The following is a 23485-nucleotide window of genomic DNA, read 5'->3' on the forward strand; positions in this document are numbered from 1 at the left end:
TGGTGTTAATGTGACGTTGGCATAATAGTACCTATTATTGAGGTTATGTGCAGCTATTGGTACTCTGCGATGAAGAATAATTTCTTGGTCGTTTTTAATTATTTTCTATTTTATTTCAATAATAATTTCATCGGAGTTTAATTACATCATACTAAAATTTTTTTCACAAAACATCGCCTAATTTCGCTTTAAGAAAAACTGCCACACTGACTGTAAAAACCGAATAAGCAGTCGTAACAAATTCAAATATAAATTTAATGTCAACCATCTAGAGACCAGCGAGGAGATGAAACATGAGATCACCGCAGTTGCAAGATGCACTCGGGGAAAATTGGGTTAACAGAATGGACTATTGCAAAGCCAGCCATAGAAGTCATTTAAGGGGTAACACCACTGTAGAAATTTCAAAAAATTGATTTTTTTTTATAAGCTTAAAAAATTCTTTGAACCTTTAACATACAGAACAAAAAGTTTTATACGTTACCGAAGTTTATTTCATAAATATTTTAAGTGTTTAACCAAGCGTTAGTGACTGCTACCTAACGACTTTTCCAAATTTCCAAACTTTAACCGCGTTTTTCTCAAAACACGTTTTCTGAAATTGGCACGCAGCATAACTCAAACAATTTTAAATATTTTTAATCAGGTTTTTCACTACGTCTGTATAATACCTTCTTAAGAGAAAGGCGTAGGGGATTTTCGATAGATTAATTTAAACGATTGTTATAATTATTTAAGTGCCGTTTTTTAGTCCAAAATAGAGTTTTTTCCTTCAAATGCTTGCTAATTCCACGAAAATAAATATTTTTAAATCCCCTACGTGTTCCCTAGCTATTCTTATCTAGACTAAGAAAAAAAATGTTTCTTTGTTCCAGATTAAAATTTGCACCCTCTGTGCTGCGTGCAGCGGAGCTCCTTCAAGAGAAACCACATTACAAAAATGTTTCCAATGCCGCCATTTTGTAAAAATTTTCGATCAAACTTTGTAGTTTTGTATTTTAGTATATGAGTAATAGCTTCCCAAATCAGAGTGATTGTTTTCCCTTTCCTTCTATACAAAAAAATTCTTTAAAAGTCGTGTTTATTTTACGCGTGTACAGTGGTGTTACCCCTTAAATGAAATTCTATGCCATCTTTAACGGCAATGTTTCTGCTTTCCAATAGAAAAAAAGTAGTGAAAAATGTTCATCCATCTAGCTTCGATGTGTGACATGTCCCACATAGACTACACAATTGGGACAGTTCAATCAATCATCTACTATACTACCAATTTAGTTCTGAAAATTTCCATGGTTGCCTAGAAATAGGGAATATTTTCTTCTTTTTTTTTTGCAGTCCCCGAAAAACACGAAAACCAGCTACTCGCTTTAGAAACTTTGTTTAAAATTATAATTATTATTTACTACTTAAGTAAATAATTATGCATACAAAGGTCGCGTCCTCTCACCGTGTGTACACTTTTCTCGAACAATCATTTTTCATAAGAAATTTACTTTTTGTAAAGTAACTAATTAGTCAAATACATATATGTAGCTCTGGTAGATGTAAGTATGCAAAACTATTTGCTACACTTCTTTTGTGCTGAAAAAATCTACACGAAGCAAAATCCCAGTATTGTACGAAAAACCAACAAAAAAGCTACACAATGACAAAACAGAAACACATTAAAATGTCATTCAGATTATGATTGCTCAGTATGACTTTATAGCTACACTTAGACACACATTCACACATACCTATATAAATCTACACCTGAGTACTTGACACCGCCATGCTGGGTTTGCTCTGTTGGACTCTGCACCTAATTATGGACGAAGTGACACTAGCATAATTTATCTATTGCCTTTTTATTATCTACACAGACACCCCCTGTGCAATTTCTGTCGAATGGCAAAGAAAACGAAATCAAATAGAAAAAGGAAAAACTAAAATGCAAGTGAAATATGTAAAGCGAATAGCCAAAAGTTTTGAATGACTTCAAGTATGCCTTTTCACCTGTCTATCTGTACGTACCATTGACCAACACGAACGAGTGTGAAGGCACGCGTAACCAGGTGCGGGTGACATTGTTTACTTTCATTATTTATTTTTATATAAGTGTGTATAAACTTATTATTTTTTTACTTCTTATAGTGTAGTGGCGTAAGGTAAAAATTATTACTTTTTCATTGCAATTCTCCGACTTGTGATGTCAAAGTAATTGAAATTAACTATGAACACTACAGTGAACCCAGGGGGCATCATGCATCGCAACCATGGTGACGTACTTGGCACCTCAATTGAATGTGTGTAATAAAAAGGAAATTGTAAAACTTTGAGAGATTTGTTTTCTACATATCACGCGGACGGCGTGGAGTGTTGGGCGGCACGATTTCCAAAGTTTGTCTGTTTTTGTTTTTTGCGTTTTAGTAGGAATGCCCGCAGTGCGTGAATGAAGTGTCGTGTATGGTAATATTGTAATGGACATTGTAAATATGCTTTTAAAGCAATGAATAAGATATTCACATCTAATTGTGTGAAGTAATATTCCCTTTCAGCTCAATAAATGGCTTATGTATTCGTATCGTACAAAACCTTTTGTGAAATTGTACTTGAATTAAAAAAAAATCTATAAACTCGAAATATATAATGTGGTACGCATTATATACACTTGTGCTCAAAATAATGACAACGCGACGAATATATACACAAACATATAATTGGCGCGTACACCTTTTTTGGGTGTTTGGCCGAGCTCCCCCTCCTATTTGTGGTGTGCGTCTTAATGTTGTTCCACAAATCAAGGGACCTACAGTTACAAGCCGACTCCGAACGGCAAATATTTTTATGAGGAGATTTTTCATGACAGAAATACACTCGGAGGTTTGTCATTGCCTGCCGTGGGGCGCCCGCTATTAGAAAAAACTTTTCCTACATTTTAGTCTTTCACCGAGATTCGAACCAACGTTCTCTCTCTCAAATCCGAATGATAGTCACGCACCAACCCATTCGGCTACGGCGGCCGCATTCCGACGAATTGCTAGGTTTTAAATATTTTTTTTGTTTTTGTATTATAATTAATTTTTTTCATGCTCTTTATACAAGTGTGCCACATTCTACAATAAAAAGCAACAAATAATTCAAAGCTCTAAACTTTGTATTGTACAAAATTTTCAACAGTTTTACAAATTTTAAAAAGTCCTACTAAAATTTTCAACTTTCTAATCAGAATCTTTGGAAAACGTCCAGGTATGCTTATCATAATCCATTTCATTTTTAAATAACAAAAGCAAGTTTAAGTCGTTCAAAAATCGCGTTAATTTTTACTACTTTGTTTTTTTTTGATACAAAAGAGGGTTTGCAATCCCGTGTTATATTTTCAATCCGGATCCCGGGATTTGGATAATGTAATCCCGAAATCCCGGGATCCCGGGATTGGTACCGGGATTAGGATTGGACTATTTATGAAAAATATTTACACATTATCATAGTTGAAAGTACAAAAAAACTGAAAGCATAATTAAAAAATTGGTTTAATATTATTATTTATTGAAACAAAACAAAACAAAACTTAATTCATTATAAAAAACAAATAAAAAATAGTATAATACATAATGAAATTAACATTTCTTGTGTTGTTGTAAATAAGCTTTTAGAAAACACAACTCGTCCAGCGTTTCATCGTTCAAACGGCTTCTTATTTTTGTTGCAAATTGTCCTGCCGAAGAAAATGCTCGTTCAGACTCTACACTAGTAGGTTTTATCGTCATTAAATAGGAGTATGTTCTTTCCAGGTAGTCACCACGTCTCCGTCCATTTTCAAAAAGAGACATTTCTTTTTGAATTTTTGATGACAGTGTCTCAAATCTAATAGGCTGCATTGGTGCATATCCCTCTTTAATAACTTTATCTAGTTCTTCTGCTACAATTAATGGTTTTTGTGTACAAATTGATTCAGTTATTGAATCAAATTCTGAATCAATTTCAAGGTTTACCTCATTTGAAATAGAAGATCCAGTTGCATGAGCTGTTAGTAATGCAGTGGGATTTGAAACGTCTAGTCTTTCAAGCAAGTCCACTATTAATTTACGGCATTTAATTGAAGAAGGAACTGTGACAAAATCTATTCCTGAGACGTTGCTTATACCATTGTGTAAGTATTGCAGTAAACCACTTAGATCTGTGCGGCGTTCTTCCATACGAGGAATGAGAGCTGCATATAATTTTTTACTTATAGCACTGTTTGCATCTTTAAGCTTCTTTAGCATAAAATTAATGGCTATGTCTGCTGTAAACAGATTGCTATCTCGACGACAGAGTGCTTCAACAGTTGTTTTTATTGGTACAAGAGCAGTAATTATATCAAATAACATTTGAATATCATCATGAGATAGATCTAGTGATTTATCTGTATTTTTTATGTCTATTAATGCTTTTTGTGTGCAATCTTTCAGTAAATAGAAACGTTCCACCATTGACAAAAGACTGCTCCACCTCGTCTTGCAGTCTTGTAATAAGACAATGTCCTTGCCAAATTCTGCTCGGATATATTGTTGTAATAAATCATTCTTTGTTGGTGACCTTCTGAACATTGATATGATTTTTCGTACCTTATTTATCAGTGGACCAATACTTGTTTCGGTTATCTCATTTCTTCTACGACTCTGACTACTGTCAAGGAATCCATCGCTGTCAAAAATATCTTGCTCCTGGCTCGAGTCACTCTCTGTGAAATAAATTTCTTCTTCATTATATATATATTATATATATAAATTACATCAATAACCGCCAGCTGAACAACAAATGTAAGCTAATGTAAACTACATTTTTTTACATTGCGTATCACTCTCTCCCTCTCATTTCTCTCCGGCAGCCATATTAATTAATTTCCTAATGTTAACTTGTGCTGATTTCATTTTCCTACCCGTATTTTGTTAGGAGGAACGGGCCGGGACTGCGCCTTCTCTATGAATTTACGTTCTCTGTAATGCTGAAAACAGAATGATACCGCGCCGTGCCGTTCCTTTTTTTTTTACTGTATTTTTGTTGTGATTGAGTGTTTTCTTTAACAGAAATTTACGGAATGGCGGCGCGGAACGGCGCGGTGTCATTCCGTTTCCAAAACAAAAAATTCTACGTACATATTTCATAAAAAAAAAATAAATTTTCTGAGAATTAAATTCTTAGAAAATTTTGATGAGAAAAAATTTCAAAATATAATTCAGACAAAAATTATATCCCGGGATTAGTTATTTCAATCTCGGGATTTCGGGATCCCGGGGCTGCAAACCCTAATACAACATATTCGAGAGTCTTTTCCGTGTGCATGGTAATGATCCATTTCTCTGTTGAGAATAGGGCGATGATAGGAAAAGTAGGAAATAAAAGAGAGTGTTTCGAGTGTAATGTGTCTTGAAAAAGTCAAATCGATGATGTTGCCTCTAAGTGTTGTTGACTTATTAACGTCTGATGCACAATCGAAATTGAACATATCTTTCATGAATTTGATACATGTTTCGTCATTTTTCATGACATTCGACATGTCATGACGTTGTCACGTTAAACTACATATCGTCAGTAAACCGACTTTACAGACAACCTCTTTTTTTTAATTTATTAAAGTTTTGCGCATTTTGTACAAAATTTAAAGCTTTGAGTTACATATATAGTTTTTGTTGTAGAATGTTTTACACTTTTATAAAAGTTTAAAAAAATTTCATACAAAAAGTTCAAACTTAGTAACACTACATATTTTGAGTTTTTGAAATTTTTTCTTTCAAGCACAATTTAGCAAAAGGTATATTAGCGAAGCCAAAAATAATTCGATAATAGTAAGTCTGAAAATTGCCGATACGAAAAAGATAATGCAATTTTTTTCCAAATAAGATAGCATCACTCTGATGAGTAAATTTCTGTAGTAATAGTTGATTAATTTGTTTCTAGCGTATATAAAAGTCACTACTACAATTTGACGTTAGGAAATGATATACTTGGATAATCTATACAGACTGGTTGGGAAACAAAAGGAAGTCACCGGGAGCCGCGTTCAAACGAAATTCGTAACGCAATTCAAGCAATGCACCTTCAACAGCTTCTAATTCATATCTTGGTATGTCGTTCCTGCAAGCTTCAACTGTTCTTCCATTCAATTTGTAAAGGGCCAATGAGTTTATATTCTTGAAAGATCAAGAATGAGTTAAAAACGAAATCTTTTAAATAAATTTTTAAAGTGATCCCGAAATAACTACAACTTTCTTTAGTAGCTTAGATAAAAAACGTTATTAAATATTAGCAACAAATTATTAAAACTCTTAAAAACATTTAAAACAACACAATAATAATATATTATATATTTTTAGGCCAAAAATAAAAATCTATTCATATATTATAATAACAAAAATGTGTTCACAGTTTTTTGTTTTTTATGGTTTTGATTTCAAATTGTTTTTGTTTTTAATATTGTAAGTGTTTTCAAGGTCGAGATAAAAAATTGTTGATACTGTTTTTTTTTTGCTGCTGATACAGCTTTTGGTTCTTATTTAATTTTTTAGACAATTGTGAGAGAAAATTAAAATATAATATATCTGCTGGATCGATTTGTTAACATTTTCTGCCAAATCTACGGAAAAGTGCATTTTTCCACGTGAATTCAAGAGTAATTTTCATAGCGTTGTCTCATTTTTTTGGCTATTGAACAAAGAGGGAGTAGCATCAAGATAAAAAATATTATTTTTTTTGACTATCCTTATATAAAGTCACATTTTTTTGTAATTGACAAACACATACATTTTCTGAAAAATGTGGTGAGTCTAAGCCAACTCTAATGTTTTTCAAATTATTTTCACATAACCTTTACTGTTTTCCTTATTTTCTTGTCGTTTTTATTTATTTCATGTTGGTACTTTAGATGCCTTAACAAGTACATATTAAGTTGTTAATTCAATTGTCATACTAATTACTTTATAAAATCATATATGTATGTACCAATGCTCGTACGTATCTTGTATTTGTATGCGTGCACATCTATACCGAAGCCAATGAAGTCATACTCTGGTAAGCATTCGGCTTACAACTCTGGATCTTCATCAAGCAATGCGTACTGCTTCACTTTACCTTCTTTTGATTGTGCATCCCACATGAACATTTTCACCAAAGTGTTAGCTGTCAACGCAAACATTAGCAGTAACTAAATTAGCGAATAATTAAGCACAGGGTAGTCCACAAGCTGTTATATTCACTTTATTTATTGGACAAAAAAAGACGTTTCCATTATTCACCGAATACACTTCATTCATGTTTCTGCCTCGGTTTGATGGTTTATGGTTCTACCACTTAAGTGGCTCAGACAATATTCAAATAGAGAGTCGGTATCACTATTGTTAATGTCAATCCTTAACCATATCTCATAAAAAGCGTCTAATTAGTCAATTTGCTTGTCCATTTATGAACATATCTTCAATTTTGGGTCATAAAAAATCAGTAATCACGACTCTGCAGTGTTCACCGTTACCGATATTGTATCTATGGCAGCACTTTTGAACAAAAAGTTGGCCCATAAAGCCACCACTACAAAAACCTGATAATCAAAAAACTGATAATCTCCAAGCCACAAAAATAATCAAATTTTGGTCTACCCTGTATACCTTAAAGATTACAATGATGGATGCGGTAGTTGGTACGAAGAAAAAGTAGAGTAATTAGAGCTCCGCGTCATAAAAAGAGATTAAGAATACTTGTATTCACACTCATGCGCATAAAAATACCCTCCAAGGAAAGGTCAAATCATAAACTTCTGGCATGCATGGGGACCTTAGAATACCGCTATGGTTTTAGCTATGGTTTAGTTGGATAATAATAATATTGAAACCACCATCTGCTACCAGCTGGAACTCCAAAGGGGTAGACTCTAACTAGATATTGAAGGGAGTACTAGAAATTATCCACGTGGCCAAACTGATTTTGATGAAACATGGAGAAGTGTGAAATACAAGAAATATGTCTTAGCTTGCATTCCATAGATCGCCAGATCAAAGTAGTTCAATACTGCTGTGAATTTTATTCAAATTAAGTCACACGCCTTTCTAGCAACTCTGGGAACCAGTGACCAGTATCAGATCTTCTGTATGATTTTGATAATCTGATTTTCATAGACTGATCTAATAGGAGAACAGTAATTTATTACTCTGGAAGATGAGATAGATCTTCCGTAGATCTTCCTAAGCATGAGATATATATTTATATATACATATATATCAATATATATAATTGGTGCGTACACCCTTTTTGTGTGTTTGTCCGAAGCTCCTCCTCCTATTTGTGGTGTGCGTCTTGATGTTGTTCTACAAATGGAGGGACCTACAGTTTCAAGCCGATTCCGAACGGCAGATATTTTTATGAGGAGATTTTTCATGGGAGAAATAGGTACACTCGGAGGTTTGCCATTGCATTCGAACCAACGTTCGCTCTCTGAAATCCGAATGGTAGTCACGCACCAACCCATTCATCTACGGCGGCTACCGAAAATTATATACTATGCCTTAAATAACCATAGCACGGGACTTATTTACACGTTTTTATGATTTAAGATGCAAATCTTATTTAATTTTTATAATATTTCAATGAAAATATACTTCATTTCCCTACAAAAACCATATGCATTCAAGTTTCGCAGTTTGTGCAGATTCAAAAAAAATCGGCAAATTTTCATCAAAATTTCACACTTTTTAATCAGTCTTTAAAAAAATTCGTAGCTCATTAAATTCAAACGAAGTAAAATTTTGAATTGGCTTAAAAATCGGCTTAATTTAAAAAAATGTATTTATGATGGTGTTGGGCATGACAAAATGTCGGCATTCTACAGAGAATCGAATTTAATTTCTCAAAATTCTTGTCATCTTCATTCTCGCAACCGCGCTCTCAAAGCCCTCTTGTTCTCTTGCCTGACTCCTTCTCTTGTCGGCCTGATTATACAGTAAAATTACCCCCCAACCGCTGCTGAAAATTTCTTATTCTCGATAAAGCAAATTTATTTTTAGTCCTCCGATGAAGTAGCTTTTAATGTCAATTATCATTTGTTACTTGTCACTTGTTAACTGCCAGCTTTTGCTCTCATATTTGCGCTGCGTATATCATCAAAGACAAGATGCAAGAAACGCGTCAGGAAATAGCAATAACTTTTTCAAGTCCCTAATGGGTCGCTTGCGCACAGGGTAAGCATGCCATAAGCCAAACTCAGTTGTCTTAGAACTCTTTATTTTTTCCATCCGAAATTTTAAACACTTTGTGTTTTGCTTCTATTCGCCACTTTTTCCTCTAATGTTTCTTATTCTTTTTCTACTTTTTTTTTTGTTTTGGTTTTTTAAGCTACTTACCGCACCAAGCTAGCTAATAAGCAACTAGTTTAGCGATTTGAGTGTGCTTTTGTTTTCATTTCTTCATTGTTGTTATTGCCATTTTATTGTTTAGATGGCACACGAAAGCAAACATACAACAACACTAGCTACCAAATTCTCGCTTCCCCGAGGAAAGTATGATACATCACATATAGGTATGAGTGTTGGTATGTCAATGTAGAGCTTATTGGTGGTATTCCGAAGCTATCAGTAGCGTGAGGTGTCAGTAGCCATCAACACCATCTGCAACGAAGTTGATGGCGACGATGATAGCAACGAGTCGTCAGTACAAAAATATTTTTAATACTTGTGTGTGATTGTGGATGTTGTGTGCAGCTGACTTACTTATTTACTGATTTGCTTACACAAAAGAAAGGTGACTGAGGAAAATGAAATTGTGCGCTTCTTTAACACCAAACTTTTTAACCATAACTCACTTTTCTAATATCTCCAAGAAATTATAAATTGTATATATTTATATGCATGTGTGTGTGTGTTAATGGTGTTATGTTGTGTGCTTGTATGTGCAATTGTATTTCTCGTGTTCGTTTAGGCCTGGTGCTCGAATGTTTTTCAACTGCCATAAAGCGAAAGTGGTACCAACACAATAACGTTGATGGGCATAAGCAAAATTACAAAAAGAAACATTAGGAAATACATATCAATGCTTAGGTAAAACAGCTACAACAAAAAATAGCAATAAAATACGAGTCAAACAAAAACAACAATAATCCAAAACAAACGTTAGTAGTATAAATAATGGTGCGATACAAATAACAAAAAAGGCTAACCGTTTTTTCACATAAAAATTGAAATCTTATATCTTAGTGATTAAAATATGTTAGTATGTATGAATATATTGTATATGTATGCAAATAGTTGTGTAGTTACCTAAAAATTCCCATTCAAAAGAGAGGAAATATTGAAAGAAGCGATTAAGAGCTATCAGCTTCTTCGGGGCTTTTAGTCATCCGACCATCTATGTAGCATTCAGCCATTGACTCAACAATTCACCAGCCAAGCATTCAGCAACTGTATCGAAAAAGTGTGTTTTTTCAAAAGCTTAAGCCAAAGAATCCAAGAATCTATGTCAACCGTTGTTTGTCTTTGTTTGTAAGGTTTTTGTGAAATTTTCTATTTTATTTTTAACGTTCGTAAAGCATGTATCTACTCATAGCTTGTCCATTAACTCATATAAAGTAGAGTAACTAAATATTTATAGCAATATACAATATATATATGTTTCTGTATCTAAAGAAAATTATAGAAAGCCAGCTGTGAAAAATATTTGGCACTCTGATCTGCATAGTAAAGCAATTTGAAAGCAAACACATGCATACTTTGCAAGCTAATAGTTTTTTAAGAAATTTCGTATCAGTTGCAGACTTTTACCAACAAAATGAGTTTTTCAAAACTTTCAGATATTTGTAAAAATGTTGTTATGAAAATAAACACACAATTAAAAGCAAACACAAGAATTCCCTGCATTTTATATTAATTTGTCTGTATTTCGGTTAATAGCTTTCTTTAATTTTTGTTCACTTTTTCTGTATTTTCAGGCTGATCTTATACATGAATTGCGACCCAGATCCATGGATGGTGTCATTGACTCATCATCTGGGTCATTAAATGGTGACACGACCAGCTCAAGTCCAGATAGTGGAAGTCATCTACAAAATCAGCAGGTAAACTATTAAAATGGAAATATGTAGAATAAAATATTAGGTCAATTAAGAAGTGCTGACAACTTTTTCCTCTCTATTCCGAAGAGGAAATTGAAATAGTTGACTACCTTAGATAAAATATGAGTTGTTCGATAACTTTTGTTCCACTGAGTGAACTCTTGTCTCTATCGATAAAAAAAGCCAAAGCAACAGTTTCACAAGTCTCTCTTAAGGCCAATTTTGTACCATCATAAAAAGTTGCAGTGCTCGAAAAGCTGAGAGTTCCGTCGTGCCAGATATGCGAAATGCGAAAGTACCTCTCATACAAGCTTTCAGAGCTTCTTGCGCCTCATTAAAAATATGCGCGGTCAAGCGCTTCTTTCCTTTTTGCCAATTTTGACCGCTTCTGGTTGATAACCTGCTTCAATCTGATGAATTGTTGAAAGTAGAGATTTCAACTTGGCTATCATTTGCGTCGACTTACCGTAATTTCACCACGTTTTTTGATGTTGTTGTTCTCGTTTTTCGTCGTCATTAAGATCGGCCTGGAAGGTTGACTTTATTTCGTTTAAGTAAAGATTTGAAGGCGTTGATTCGGTGCAAAGGTTAGTTTGCCCCAATTCATAAAGCGCACATTCAACGAGCTTCTTCTTGAGACCAATCTTATGTGAAAAGTTCCAACCGGTTTTCAGTATAATCTTCAATTCATGAGCCGAAAAGTGCTACGAGGTGCTAGTCCGATTTTACGATTTCCATAGTTTTATCGACATTTTCGACGATTAGCCGAACAAAGCGTGCCTCATGTTTGACGTCTAAGTACATTACCAGAAAGGAAGAATGGAACCCTTGAATACGGCACTGTTTTATTTCATATTGTATTGAGCCCATCAAAACACAAATTCTTTTGTCGCCTGCTCCGTAACACAATGCTAACTTTTTTATCTTCATTTTAGAAATCTGTAACACATAACTTTTTTTTTGTTAACATAAAGTCATATTTAAGGCTCTATATAGTACACGGTATTAGGTTGCAGAATGAGGCTTTAAATTTAAAATCCCTACCTTACCGTTGAGCGTATAAGCGTGCAGGGGATCGCCTCAGTGGACGGTTGAACAACGCGCGTTCGTAATAGAAAGCTGACGATTCAAGGCCAATGATTCCTGCGCAACTGGTCGTCGTAGATTTTGTTCACGTTACAATATTCGACATTGCATGATGCCCCAAGTGAAGATTTGATTAGGTAGCAAACAGCTCACGGCCAGAGTACATATGGAAGCTGAAAACAAATGGAAATATTGAATTCGTCGCTACGAGTTTGCACGATAATCCCCATCAGTCCGTGTGCAAGAGAGCAGCTGCCTTGAGGCTTCCAAAAACTATTATGCATGAAATATTAAGGAAAGACCTCAGACTTCCCTCCTTTAAAATTCAAATCGTGCAAGCGCTTAAACCTGACGATTACAATTTGCGTAAATACAGTATGTGTCAAAAAACAGGAACCGCGATTATTTGTGAAGTGTAAAAGATATATTATATGTATATTTAAAATTTTTTTTACATGAAAGTATGTAAAAAACTATGAGTCGCAATTACTAAATAATCCGTGTAGTCTCCATCGTTGTTCCAGTTTTGTGAGTATCGCCTGGCATCTTCTCGGCATGCTGAACTAGATTCACTGCGTAACTTGTCGACAAAGAGGACCAGATTTTGCCAACTTGACGCACGAGTTGCTTCAAACCGGGGCTGCCTTTCTGTCAAGATGTATTTTCATACACACATTTTTAACGGGGTTGGCGTCTGGGGTCTGGGAAGGCCAGACCATTACTGTGACGCCACTCTCTTGTTTTGTTGTTTCTTAATATGTTTTTCTGATAGCAGTGATTTTTATGATGTGGGACGGTAGGATATGTTCGCCTCCTTCAGTCGACGTTCGATGATGTTGATACTCACATATATTCCCTTTTTAGCATTAATTGTACGTGTTTGGCGTAGTCACAAAAAAGGGTACCGCTTAAAAAGTTAGACGATCGTCGTCACTCGCTTCAAACCACGCTCGGTAAAGTCATTAACATTTTTATACACTTTATACCGCACTTTTGCAGCCGCGGCATAAGATAATTTCGGCCCTTTCGAATGTGTGCATAAAAATACCGCCTCGAAACGCTTCGCGTACTTTTCATTCATTTTCGTTTGGCTGCGTTTACAGGAAAGTTTCGAACGACACTAACCTGAGTTAGCACTGGCGTCGTAGTCCTTGAATGGGACTATTATGCAGCAAAGAGCAGAACGAAATATATCTTGAAGTTACAAGAAAAAACCCGGTTCTTTTCTTCTGACACAGCGTGTATTTCTGCCAGACAATGTTGGAGGGATTTCGACGATAAATGGAAAGCAAAAATAGAAGAAAAATTGCCTATATTGGTGACCTTTTAAAATATCAAAAGTCACTTTACAGTCCTTCATTATTTTCTGCCAATCATGAGAGAGCACCCTACCTTCAGTAAACACACATGGTTTTAGTGAGACAGCGCCACGTCGCATACGGCCAGAGAGCCCATGGTCATACCTTTGTGATTTCGTCCCTAATAAATTGATAAGCAGGTTTCGGAAACATATGGCAACTCAGGTCGCCTAATCTTACCCCTATGGGTTTTTTCCAGAGGATACCTCAAAAGTCTATAAAACAAACCCAGTGACCACCTCAGCATTAATATAAAATATACAATAGTTCGCGAGGTCAATATCGTCGCAGCATCACTTCTTTAGCGAGGGACACGGAGTACTTTATCATTAGTAATCTGCCAACGGTCACCCTCTATGATCCTATGCAATGTACCTCACTGAAGGTACCTACCAGAACTTTTTACTTCACCTGAAGCTGAAGCCCCACAGCCTTTAAAGCTCTCCGAAAAATACCTTCGAACTTCATTACTCGTAAATCATAAATTCATTGTCACATGATTGGCGTGTGGCAGCCCAAAGCATTGTTCACTAGTGTTTATTGAAATTATTATTTTGACTTATTTCTGGCATTTAAGTTGAATTTTGAGCTTGGGTGTTTAAGAGACTTATAGAATTTCATGACAAATTTTTTGTGATACATTTTGACCAGTTAGGACCATCTGTTAAGAGTATTTTCTTTGCCGCAAGACACCAAATCAGAAGAATAGAATACCATTCTATTGAGGAGTTAGACCGTTTAAATGCTTTCTTTTGTTTTTTTATATCGAACTCCTGAACACTTCATGTATCTAAAATGTAATTGTCACATAGTTTCCCATGCCAATTTATACAATAAGAATGTGCAAAAAGCCGATTGCCAAGAAGATCTGCAAGACGTGGGATCACCATAAAAACAAATTCAGAACTTAACTTTCAAACCGTCAATACACGTAAACCTTTTTCTTTCTTTTTTTTTTTTTGTTTGTTCCCTTTACCAGAATCGATTGGCGGACCCTCCTTATATTTGGCTAAAGAACTTAATATTGCTTCATCATCACGTAGTTCAATTCTACAAAAGAGAGATTTTATAATGCCACTTAACCCTTTACCGCATGAATTAATAAAAAAACTGTATCCCGATCGAAATACCTTTATTTCCATGAGTATATCGACTTTATGAAAAACATTTCTTTTTTTGTTAAAAAGTAGGTACTTACGTCTTACTCTGTTATCGTATTTTGATAATGAATCACTCGCACTTCAATTCTTTTTTTCACCCACTTGCACAAAAGTGAGGTTATTTCGAAATATTAATCTTTAAATTTTTTTGGCATTTTATTATTGCTAAAAATATATTTGATATACTAAAATAGTTTGAGCTATTTTAAATAATTTATAATAATAGAGTGGGCCATGTAAAATTTGCTTTTTGAATCGGCTATAAAAACAAACTAATCAATATTTTTTCAAACTTTTTTTTTTATTTTGAAGATTGAACATTGTCATTTATGAATGAAAAATAATATCGTTCAAATGACTGCCACGACTGGCTTTACAGTAGAACATTCGATCAACCCAATTTTTAAGCACATTTTCGATTGTTTGGGCTCCAATTCCATGAATGGCAATTTCGATTTCGTGTTTTAAAGCATCAATCGTCTCTGGATGGTTCGCATAGCATTTGTCCTTAACGGCTCCCCACAAAAAATAGTCCAACTGGCTTAAATCACAGCCACCGATGTGAAAATGAGCTTCATCAGAAAAGATGATTTTTCGGTAAAAATGCTCATCTTCGGTCAAACTTTTTTCTGCCCATTGAGCGAACCGAAAACGCATTGGATGGTCATTAGGCTTCAGTTCTTGCACCAATTGAACTTTGTAAGCCTTCATACAGAGGTCGTTATGCAAAATTCTCCTGAAAGAAGTGCGTGAAATGTTCAATTCTTGAGAACGATGACGAGCTGAGGTTGTTGGATTTTCACGCACATTTTCGGCTACAGGGGCAATGTTTTCGGGTGTACGCACTGTAGGAGCACGTTCACGTGTTGTTTTATCCATTAACGATCCACTTTCACGAACACAATTAACAAATTGATCCACACACTGTCTTGTTGGCAAATCTTTTTTTTTGGATTTTTTTTTTTCAAATTTCTCACAGTTTGAGTTGAAGAGTCACCACTTTGGAAATAGGTTTTCAATATTTCCCAATTTTCTTCAAGCGTATAGCGTCCCATTGCGTAAATGTCAAACCTTTAAGAAGATTATGAATACATTTGACATGTCATTTGTGTTATCATTCTCAAAAAAATAGGTGGTTCAAAAAGCAAACGCTATATGGCCCACCCTGTAAATAATTTGGAAATAAAACTGGAATAGCATATATGGGCTCGTATTCGGTAAAGGGTTAAATAAGGAAATATTTAAAAAATTCTCTTTATTTCATATTTTTCTTGTTTTGACTTTCAAATCTTCAAAACTTAAATCTAACTAATTCGACTACCTCATTAATTCGCAAAATATAACTGGTCTCTTGCGATTCCACTGTGGTTATAGTAATTTATCTTTTGAAACATAAGCGATGTATGTGGACCCGCCTGAAAGGACTGGTTCAGAGTTCTGGCTTAGGCTAAATATCATTTTAAATATCTGTTTTTTTGTCTACAGGATGCCGAGGCGCGACGTATACATCGAGGGCACATACTCACCGAACTACTGGAGACAGAACGGATTTACGTAAATGAAATGGCCTCTATTTTAAAGGTAAGTTTAGTTTGAATATTGTAAAAATAAATAGGAAATAAGTAGTATTAGGAATTATTAAATTTTATTAAGATACATACATACTGCATTATGAGAGGATTATAACCGATTATGTGGCAGTTAGCATAACAGACCACAGATAATCATAACCATGACCATGCAACATGCAACTAATTAGTCAATACTCATAGCCGAAGTGGATTTGCCATAAAGCATGTTGGTCAGCACCCACTCAATCGTTTTAATATTCTCCGAATGGAGCACACATTTACAAGCACGCAATTAGAAAAGAATTGAAATATATGGTAACTGCGCTTAGATGCCGCCTGACTACATACTTATAAACAGTAGTAAAGAAACTGTAGCAACATTTTTATTTCTTTGGTCGTTTATATTAGCTTTTGTTGCTATTAACCGTTTCTGCAACAGTTGAATGCCTTCGATTGCAATTAGTGCATTAAAATATGAGCATAATTTTCCGCTTGCCACGGGTAAACAATTCGCAAAAGTAGAATTCATTTACACAGCGTCGTACCTGAACATCAGATGTATTTTTGAGGTCTAACATTTTTCATTTCATGTTTAACTACCGCGCCGTGCAGTCGACAAACATTTTTTCGAAATTAACTTTATTATATTGACTTTGAAAAACAGCAGTGTTCTTCTTGGCACCGATTCCTTGCAACAATTAGTTGAGTTTATTTAAGAAACTTATTCGTGCACCGCAAAAATATGCGTTACGGCGGTTACGATCTACGAAAGGCATCAAAATCAAAATCGCCCTCATCGCACGGCTCCTTGCGACTAAAAAAAGTCCAAAATACCGCCTGCAACATAGTTGGACGCTTCAATTTGAAAATCACTGATTCGCTTAAGCGTTTACACCTTCAACGTTCGAATTTCTGCGAGTCGCCTGTATCCTTTCGTGGCTCACTCTTCGAACAACACTGCAGTGCTGGCAGTTATCGTGCTACGCCCTCAACTAACTACAGCTTACGTTACAAACCCACTGACCTGCATTTGAATTTCGATCATTCCACCGACGATAGTCAGAGCAGCAACAACTCAGCGCCCAATTATATCTTTGGCACGAATTTGTGTAATTTCTCAGCGCATAATCTGCTCAACGGCAAATCGACAATTAAAATCATCAACAAATTCAAAGAACTCGAAGCTCACCAGCAGAATAGCGATAGCACAATTGTTTCGAATAGCTTAGAGCGCTTGAAGAACGATCGCAAAACGATATTTAAAGAACTCATCGAACTCTCTAGCGGCGACGAATCGCTCGAATATCGACTCGTCAAAGACTATTTGGAATATAACACCTACTCGGAAATCGAAAACGATTCCGAATTCAAAGAATACTTGCAACGCAAAAACTACAACGACATACTGGACTACTTAGATGACGCACAATCAAAGAGTCTCACGTCGATTTCGTCATCGGTAGCGCGCGCTCAATCGGCGCTGAGCAAACATACACTGAGTCGAGCTAAATTACTTGCCACGCCTAAAGCATTACAGTTCACCGCGAGTGATACCTGGAAATTCAGAGGACAACTCTGTAATTCATGCCGCACCAGCGTTGATTGCAACGCGGCGCTCAAGTGGTCTTCCTCGCGTGGTCCGACCATCACCACCACAACATCCAATAATCTGACAAACGAAATCACAACTTCGCCAGAGGATGGAATACAAGTTGAAGAGAAGAACTTTTTTTCCAATTCCTACAGTGAGATCTTAAAGTTTTGTCAAGAATTTTTCGAGGAGAGTTTCCACGCAAAATCGGGGTTCAATTTACCGAAATTCAATACAAAATCGAAATTCAAGCAAGCAAATTACGAGCGCGTGCTACGAGAGTTCGTTAGTGCGCAAGGATACTCGGCAGTTGACGAATATGTTGAAGCGAAATACGGACAATTCTTTAGTGTTGAGTTTGGCAGAAAGAAAGAGTGGGAAGGTGGCAACATGAAAGCCAATATAAATGTGGTAAAGTGAAATAAAATTGTTCGGTAAAAGAATTTATTCAGATAGTGATTTTGTGTGATGTACTCTTCGAGTTTTTAAGAAAGTATTTAAATTATTTTAATTGAATAATTTATTTTAAAAGGGCATGTAGATATGTCTGCAATTTTTTGAATTTTTTTATAATTTTGTTTTTTTATATGCACTCATTGCGCTTAAATATGTTAGAATTTTTAATGCTCAGATTGTCTGTAAGCAATTATGCTTCGTAATTTTAATAAATAAAATAAACAAACATCGACCTAACTCTTACCACCTGAATAATCTCTATCTAGGGCTATCGTGATCAAATGCTATCTGAAGAAATGATGCATCTTGTACCCGCCAGCCTGCAGGGCAAAGAGGACATTTTGTTCGGCAACTTACATGAATTGTATACATTTCACAACGAGATCTTTTTGAAGGATCTAGAAAACTGTATATCTACAACGGAGCTGGTGGCGCTGTGTTTCGTGCAAAGGGTGAGTAAAATTGTTTGCTATATTCGTAGTAGATTAAATTAGATTTGGGGTTGTGGGCTGGACAAGTCCATGCACTCAGTCAGGAGACCATTGTACTACACCCGAAAGAATAGAGATAGGAAAGATAAAAAGTGGGTGGTAAGACGGAAAAATTAGTTTGAGGTCACTCTTCCACAAATCTCTTGGATTCATTGATGAATCTTAAAAGATCCGGAAGAGGAAGAGTATGAACTTTATCCATACTCAGTATATCGCAACCCAACATCCTAAATCTGATTCTGGAACGCCGTACATCTACAGAGAAAATGCTCCGCAGTGTCGTCATCCTCGAAACAGGATAGGCATATCGGGCTGTCGACGACCCCCATGACAGCCATATGCTGACCACAAGCGTTATGCCCTGTGATTACCCCCACCAGTACTCTCAGGTCCTTTCTGCTGTGTTTTACGAGAAAGGTCGCTATTTTCCTGTTTGGTTCTTTCACAAAGCACTTGGCTACTCTGCACGAGTTCAACCCAGACCAACATCCTCTATGGGTAGACCTCATGAATTCGTCAATGCATAGTTGAATTGATACAAAATTGACACCTAGAAATGGTTCAGGGCCTAGTGGCATACTTGCAGAGCCTTCATTAGCCAGTTTATCAGCTAACTCGTTCCCTGTAATGTTTCGCAACGCTGTTCAGTTTTGTCTTACATTCACCGACTAATTTCGAGGAGCAGCGTGGGTTAGCAAGCACTTTCAGTGCAGCTTGATTCCAATACTGCTACCCCGCCACTTTTTCTCAATTATCCAGTATGCCACATTAAGATGGTACAAATGCGTGTGTAATACAAGTTTGTGTGTATTTCTATAAAATATCCAACGATCTCAAAATCTACAAAACCATACTCGTGGACAAGCATTTCTTGTATATTGGAAGGCTTTAGTATAATTTAGTCTACTCCTTTTTCTATATTTTTATGCTCGCTAATTGGGAAATGTTCTCAAGCACCAGGTATAATAATTATATAAGTACAATAGGTTATCCAAGCAGCCAAAACTTAGGCTTTGACCTTCAGGTAACCGCAAACTTCTTAATAGCATTTCACAGACTATTTTAAAGTACCCAATAGAACTTTGTAATTTTTTTCAAGTTTTTTTTTTATTTAGTAAGTCTATGATTTAACAACATCACAGACTATGAAGAGTACAAATTAACTGTGAACTACTAAAAATAGAAATTCAGAAGATTTAAGAAAAATATCATATTGTGAAAGGAAGATCAAGCGTGGCAGTGCAAAGCTCAGCATAGAGTCCACCTTAGGCGTTATATATTTAATGTGTTCATTGAAAGAGAATCTTCCCTAAACACTACACCATAGTTTTTTATCCCACAAACACTTTTCAGGACATGAAGTGCGGGTAAGCTGTGTATTCCAAATTTTTAGTGCGTTATCTGACAACATTTGCTAAAATTCGTGATTCTAGATATCACAATTGAAGTTGATCAATATTGCCTTCAAAGTTAGCTGCATCAAATCAAGAGTTTTTAACCTGAGTAAAGGACTTGTTTCCTGCGAGCGTATTTATATTTAATGGATTTCCTAAGAAGAAATACTCAGCACTAAAATAAAGTAAAATGCAATTGTTTTTTTTATTATACCCATTTCATACCTGTCGGTCCCAGCAATCGACACTTCAGCATAGCTATCGTTACAGAGGGTGAAACCAGGAATAGATCACCCATTCCCATTATGATCTCTTCTTCTAGAGAGTTATCCAGTCAACGGGAATAATACTGAATTGGCTATTTTACTGTAAACATTATTCGCTAAGGTATTGGTAAAACTTAGAGCTTTAAAACTCTGTTAATTTCTTCTCGTCCACGATTAAAATATCATATTACCTCTACCAAACCAGAAAAACTCGGAATCATCATCGTCGATCTGCTTGTGAAACCGCCCGGACTTCAATCCTGCCGTCAGCTTCCATAAACAACTCGTTGTCGATGCTAAAAATCAAACCTCTACTCTCAGTGGTTTAATATCCTAGGTAGGTAGGTAGTTAGGTGAAATGGTTGAAGTACCACTCTAGCACTCCCCAAGTAGCACTAAAGCAACGTTTTGAAATCATTATACCTCCAACAGGCAAAAATCTACAGACAGTCAGAGTAGTTGTTTTAATAGTGAAGATTGATGGGATTTGGGTTGGCTCACTAGCACAGGTTATCGAAAAAAGGAGCACCTAGTAACCTTAGTCGTCTATTTGTTAAACCCAGACATTCACAGAGAAAGTTCTTAACTGTCTCCTTCTCTGAAAGGTCCCCATAGCTTCTGCAATGGGGATTAATTGGTAAACCTAGTTTTTTCGTGTGTGTGCAGATCGTCCAATGACCGGTAAACACAGCTACGACTTTGGAAATCGAGTAGCGTGGAGTACCCAGGACCAATCGCTTGAACCAATTTCCAAGCACTTTGCCACTCAGAAGCGGATACCTGTTTTGTAGGTTCAAAGCATTCAACAGCTTAATGTTTTTGATCTTCAAGAGCAAAAAGAAATCATTTTGGGCTGATCGTTTTGCACTCTCAGGTAAAATTTTATTATAACCTTGTTAAGTTTGCAATTTGTTACCTGAGAATTTTTAGAATTAGTGAAAAATCGATGAGAAATATTTAATTTGGATACATACACTAAAATTTACCGAAATAGAAACCTACCAAATTCCGTTTTATTTAGACATTCAAAAAAGGGGCTCAAATGACACACTCGTGTGATTTGACTAAAGATCTTGTTTATTTTTATTTATTTTAAAATATAATATTTATAATTTTGCATTTTTTCAGCGCGACACTTTCTATCGTTTGTACTCCTTCTACTGCCAAAACATACCACGCTCCGATAGGTTGCGTGAAACGCTCGTCGACACACATCTCTTTCTGCAAGAATGTCAAAAGCGTTTGGGTCACAAACTGCCGTTGGGCGCCTATCTGCTGAAACCAGTACAGCGTATCACCAAGTACAAATTACTGCTCGAAAACCTACTGGGCTCCAGCGATAGTGGCAGCTGTACCAAAGAATTACAAAAAGCTTTAGATTGCATGCTAATCGTTTTGCGTTGTGTGAACGATTCAATGCATCAGGTGGCTATAACGGGATTTCCGGTTAGTATGAAAATGTTGTAAATTAACTAAATCCAAGCATGAAATAATAAAATATTATATTTTCTATAACTCATATCCTACAGAGCAACCTTTCGCAACAGGGCGAACTGCTGCTACAGGATCCCTTCCAAGTGTGGACGGAGTCCAAGAAAGATTTACGATTACGCAAAAAACCACAACAGCGACATATATTTCTCTACCAAAAATCGATGATATTCTGTAAAAAGACTTCGAAACCAGGTCACAACAAAAGCACTTATCAGTTTAAGCATCAACTTAAGGTAAGCTCTTGAATGTTAATTTGAATCTCCATTCATTTTAAACCCAATTTTTCCCATACAGATGTCACAAATTGGTCTAACTGAATCGGTGCGCGGCGATTTGACACGTTTCGAAGTCTGGCTACAGGGACGCCAAGAAGTGCACACATTGCAGGCTCTCACCGATGAGGTAAAGAATAAATGGGTGACGGAAATCAAGCGTCTGTTACTCAATCAATTGGAAGAATTGAAGGGTGAAAAGATAAAACAGTATGGCATGAATCATCACGGCTTGCGACAGACCACCTCATGGGATACGCCCAATATTTTGTTGGGTATGCCACAACGCGCTGTGAGCTGTGATGCATCATCCGAATCATCGAATCGCAATTCGAACTGCAGTAGCAGCGGTGATGATGCCTACCCTCACGGCATGCCGCCATTGTCCGCAGTGACAGGCAATGGCCACGCCCATGGACATGGTAATGGTGGTGGTGGTGCTGGTGCGGATAAGGAGCAGCAAGAGGCATGCGGTTGGAGTTCAGATTACTCGAATAGTGAGGATGAAATGTCGATAATCGAAGACAACAGTGCGCCGGTAAGTTAGAAAAGTTTCTACTGATTGGGGGGGACTGGCGAAATTTAAGAGTATAAAATATGTTTTACTATTCAAATCTTGCAGAAGATTTAGAAACTGGCAAATACATTTTTTTTGTTTTTTGTTTTTGTTGAAGTGGTGAATTCATTTATTTTATTTTTATTTGTTGTTTTATTTATCTATATACAATACAAAATTTGTTTATGTTACTTTTTCTATTTTAGGCAAAAATTTTTGGTTTCGGTTTTATTATTTAAAATATTTTTTTTTAATTTTATTTACTTAAATTTATTGTAACATTTATTTCTTAATTTTAGTTGCTTTTTATGTAAAATGTATTTGGTTTTAATTTTTTGCTTTTCTTCTCGCTTTTTGTTTTGTTTATTGAAATTAATTTTGTTAATTTTTTGCATATTCATCCAACATGTTGCATAGTTTCTTCTACTGTATGTTTTATATTATTTGTCTTATTTAATTTTTTTGGGTTCTCTTTTTTACTTTCATGCACAAAACACTTTGTCTTAAAATATTCCAATATCCCCACAACTGCAATTGCAAAATGCAACCCTGTACAAATAAAAAAATGGTTTCGTGTGATTTGTAAAAATATATATACAAATATGTATAAAAATTTAAACAACGTGTGTAAAAATAAATAAAAAAATGTTAATTAATAAAAAATTAAATTTGTAATTTCTATAAAACGTTACAATTAAAAATTAAACCTGATAAATAAAAATAAAATTAAAATGAAA

The 23485-nt window shown here is 35.5% G+C and overlaps 1 protein-coding gene across 5 annotated transcripts in view; it reads left to right on the forward strand.

Annotated features, from left to right (window-relative positions):
• The window catches only part of LOC128867752 (uncharacterized), a 61961-nt gene that overhangs the window by 24051 nt on the left and 14425 nt on the right, over nt 1-23485 (forward strand). For all 5 annotated transcript variants that reach the window (XR_008455016.1, XR_008455015.1, XR_008455014.1 and 2 more), the window contains exons 2-7: nt 10931-11056; nt 16143-16238; nt 18542-18727; nt 21555-21872; nt 21956-22153; nt 22215-22730. Coding sequence is in view for 2 of the 5 variants with exons in the window: in XM_054109220.1 (XP_053965195.1) it covers nt 10931-11056; nt 16143-16238; nt 18542-18727; nt 21555-21872; nt 21956-22153; nt 22215-22730 (1440 nt within the window). In the remaining 3 variants the exon portion in view is untranslated. The remainder of the gene's footprint in view (nt 1-10930; nt 11057-16142; nt 16239-18541; nt 18728-21554; nt 21873-21955; nt 22154-22214; nt 22731-23485) is intronic.

This window comes from Anastrepha ludens, chromosome 6 (genome assembly GCF_028408465.1).
Source record: "Anastrepha ludens isolate Willacy chromosome 6, idAnaLude1.1, whole genome shotgun sequence".
In the NCBI taxonomy this organism is placed as follows: Eukaryota; Metazoa; Arthropoda; class Insecta; order Diptera; family Tephritidae; genus Anastrepha; species Anastrepha ludens.